Source organism: Lathyrus oleraceus, chromosome 3 (genome assembly GCF_024323335.1).
Source record: "Lathyrus oleraceus cultivar Zhongwan6 chromosome 3, CAAS_Psat_ZW6_1.0, whole genome shotgun sequence".
In the NCBI taxonomy this organism is placed as follows: domain Eukaryota; kingdom Viridiplantae; phylum Streptophyta; class Magnoliopsida; order Fabales; family Fabaceae; genus Lathyrus; species Lathyrus oleraceus.
In genome coordinates this window covers 19,092,703-19,096,297 of record NC_066581.1, presented here as the reverse complement: position 1 = coordinate 19,096,297, position 3,595 = coordinate 19,092,703, and the positions used below count along the sequence as shown (strand labels likewise).

Sequence of the window (3,595 nt, the reverse complement as noted above, 5' to 3'; positions counted from 1 at the left end):
GCTGGACTCAGATAGAACATAGGAATCAACATCCTCATTTGCAAGGGAAGAAACAATGGTGCACTCAGCTGGTGCAAGAATCTCGTCCAATTGGGATTTTGTGAGAGATCTTAATCCCCTTCCTTGAGGGTCGGAGAAAAGTCCTGGAGCAGAAAAGGATATTTCCAACCTCTTTTCGAAACCTTCAAAACCAATTGCAGAAACTGCCATGGCCACAGTTCAAACAGAAAGAAATACAAAAGAAAACAAGGAGAGAAACAAAAATTATAGTGGCAAGGAGAGGATTTGGAAAGATGTTGTTTGAAGGAGAGCAGGGACTTATAAGGAGGTGTCCATGGAAGGGTGTTTTGGTAAGCTGTTTGTGATTCTATTGTGGCAAGATTTTGCAGCAGGTTTTTTGCTTTACGGAATTGAACCATGTATCATTCAATTCATGCTCCATTTACCGTAACTTTTGATGGCTATTGGCATTCTGACTTGTAATTCCATCTTGGCAGGTTTGATGGCTGGCTGCATCTGAGAGGCTTTGGCTAGGTTGGTAATGCTGCAGTTATGTATTACTGGAAATGTATGGTTAGTGAAATTGGTGTATGTTGGCATTGTATTGGTTAGTATGACTGTTTGCTGTTGGACTGTGTTGGAATAATGTTTGTAATGTTGCAGGGTTGTTTTGAGATGGATTTCAGTTTGGTGTTAATGTGCAGGTGAAGTATTTGGCTTGATTTTGTGTTTCACCTGTGCATGTTAATGGTTCATGGTGTAGAATTCATGGAAAGCCCTTGCTGAAAGTGGTTTTAGATTGGCTGATATGAGTTTGGAAGTCATTTGTGGTTGAAATTGAATTCTAATGAAATGATGGTTTATATGTTGAATGATGGTTTATATGGGTCTGTTAAAACATGATGCAGGTGGAACTCCATTGAGCTATTGCAAGTAAATCTCATCTGATTTTCTGTCAGTTTCGTTTCAGGTTAAAATGCATTTTGCAAATGAATGCCGTTTCAGGCTGGCTGGGAATGTTTACATGTTATATGCAGCATCAACATGAGTATTGCATCTGGCTGTTGTTGATGTGCTGCCAACACTTACCTTGCTGCAATGGCATGCTTAATGTATGACCTTATTACGGACACGCATGAGCTGTTACTGTTCGCGTTTGGCGTGAAGTTCGCAGGCAAAACCTGACGAGGTACCTTCTTATCCATCTCTGATATAAGCTCTTCTGCTTCACAAACCGTTTTCCTTATGCTCTTCCATTTTCTGCAGCAGTGAACTCAGTTCCTCTAACTGTCCATGGTTTGTTTCAACTGGTTTTGCAGGCTGTTACTGCTGCCTCTAACAGGTATTGGGGCTTGAGCATGTACCGGACTGCCCATAAACCTACTGCTGCATCTAACAGGTTGTATAGGTGTTGTATCAACTGATGCTCTCGTCGCAGTCAATGGGATGAACAAATTTGAATACCGACCCCTTTGACTCCGCATTGTGTTTGGAGCCATTACCACTACAGTATGCTCACTATTGTCTTCAAGTGGAAAATGGCAAAAATAAGGTGGTTAACCCTTCCGTTGGACAACTCTGGCGTGACAGTGTACATGTTGTTGGCTGCTGTGAGACCACAGATGTAGGATGTCTTGTAATAATTTGTTCTAAGCTAGCTCAGGACCAGATGGAAGTGCATCGTAACCATCATGGTGTTGTTTATTTGTAGTATTTTTGTTTTCAACTGGGATGCGTTTCAAGATAACAGCTACAGGCATGCTAATTGCTCCAATTAAAACACTGAGTAACCAGAATTGCCAGCTTAGAGGCACAGTGCTGGCAAATGCTCCAAGAAATTCAACTATCACCGCTTGAAATGCGACGGTGGCGAAAATTATCATCAAGAATATACAGCAGTCAAACATGCCTTTGAATATGTTTATCTTTTCCATATCTCTGCTGTTTATCTCATTAAACACCTGACAAAACACAAAAGAGTTGAATATCAAAGTGTTAAGCACTTCAGTTGCATCTGAACCACCAATTCTGAGTAGCCTCTTGCCATCAAAATTTAGAATAGCAAGCACAATTAACTGATAAATACTCTGTCCAATGGTATTCCTCCATATAGTTTTGGTGATAAAGTTTGTTCCCCTTCCCACCGGGGGTTTTTTCAAAAGTCCATCGTTGGGAGGTTCAGTAGCAAGGGCTAAAGCTCCTAGAGTGTCCATAATCAAATTGACCCAAAGTAACTGAACAGCTGTGAGTGCTCACCATGAAGCGCTTTTTCAACAAGAAACCTTATAGTCAATACCAAAAATGTCACAATGGCGAAACCCAAACCAATTTTACCAATAATAGTAGCAACGCCATTCAATTTCACCTGCAATGGTGTCTCATCATCTCCTCCCTCGTTTAGAGTTTCCATCAATTTTCCCCATTCAGTCCTCATGCCAACAGTTGTGACTAACATCTTCCTCTTCACATACCCACCCATCAAACAATTCCATGAAATAACTTCCCAATCCCGCTTCGACTCAAACAACCGACGGGCCTCCTGGAGTCTCCCATTCTGAACATACACAGCAAACAATCCATTCCAAGTGATGGAATCCTTATAAGGCATGTTATCAAAAACTAGTTCAGCCTTGTCAACGCACCCACTCCGGACATAACCAGACAACATGGTATTCCATGAAACAATATCCTTATGAGGCATTAAATCAAACAAGTTGCGAGCATCACTGAGTTTGTGGTTTTTGACATACCCAGTAAGCAATAAGTTCCAGGAAAACAAGTCCCTGTAAGGCATGGCGTTGAAAACACGGAGAGCCAAGTGGCAGTGGCCATTGCGCATGTGAGTAGAAATTGAATTGGTACATTTCAGAATGTGTGGGTCTCTGTCTAGGATTTGGGGTTTGGGTGTTGTTTGGCTTTTGGAAAATAACTTGACTGATAATGTACATGAACAAAGCCATGAAATGAGACCATAAGGTCAGGGTTTTGACATAGTATCCATGGACCAATAACATGACTGGCAAGTGGCCAGAAACACAAGAAACTTGGTTGTTCAGATGACCCAGACCATAGAGGTTTCCACAATCACAACACCATGACTTTGGATCAAAACCACCACCCTCATACAAAACCAAAGTGAGGTTAGGCCAAGCATGCCAAACAAACATAAAAAAAAAAAAAAATTCAGGAGCAAAATCGGGGTATGACACAGCCATGAAAGAGGGGCTTGGGGCGTCACCTGGTATCATACAAAGAGGAGTAACGTCCAGCGCGTCTTTATCTAGAAACTCCATGGAGGGAGTTCTTGTATGATGGGAGGGTTTTGAACTAGATGATTATGGATGTTGAGACATGTTGTTGAACTTTTGAAAGAAAATTCTTTGCCCTAGCAGAGATTCTCTGAGTAGTATGATGAAGATGGAAAGCGTTGTGTTCAGGTAGAGCGTGCAAATGGCATAGATACTATTTCCAATGCTAGGGAATGATTCATTATTAATGTGGCTCTTTCTTTTAATTGGGAAGACAATATTTTTGTTACCTTTTCCACTCCACATTAATTGCCATATTTTCTCAAGAATCCAAATCCCTAATTTCC

At 41.2% G+C, this 3,595-nt stretch overlaps 1 protein-coding gene across 1 annotated transcript; it reads right to left on the bottom strand.

Annotated features, from left to right (window-relative positions):
• Positions 1-1,627: 1,627 nt before the first annotated feature.
• On the bottom strand, positions 1,628-2,243 carry LOC127128879 (calcium-transporting ATPase 4, plasma membrane-type). The gene has a single exon (XM_051058250.1). The coding sequence runs from the start codon at positions 2,211-2,213 to the stop codon at positions 1,650-1,652; it is 564 nt and encodes a 187-aa protein (XP_050914207.1). The 5' UTR covers positions 2,214-2,243; the 3' UTR covers positions 1,628-1,649.
• Positions 2,244-3,595: the final 1,352 nt, after the last annotated feature.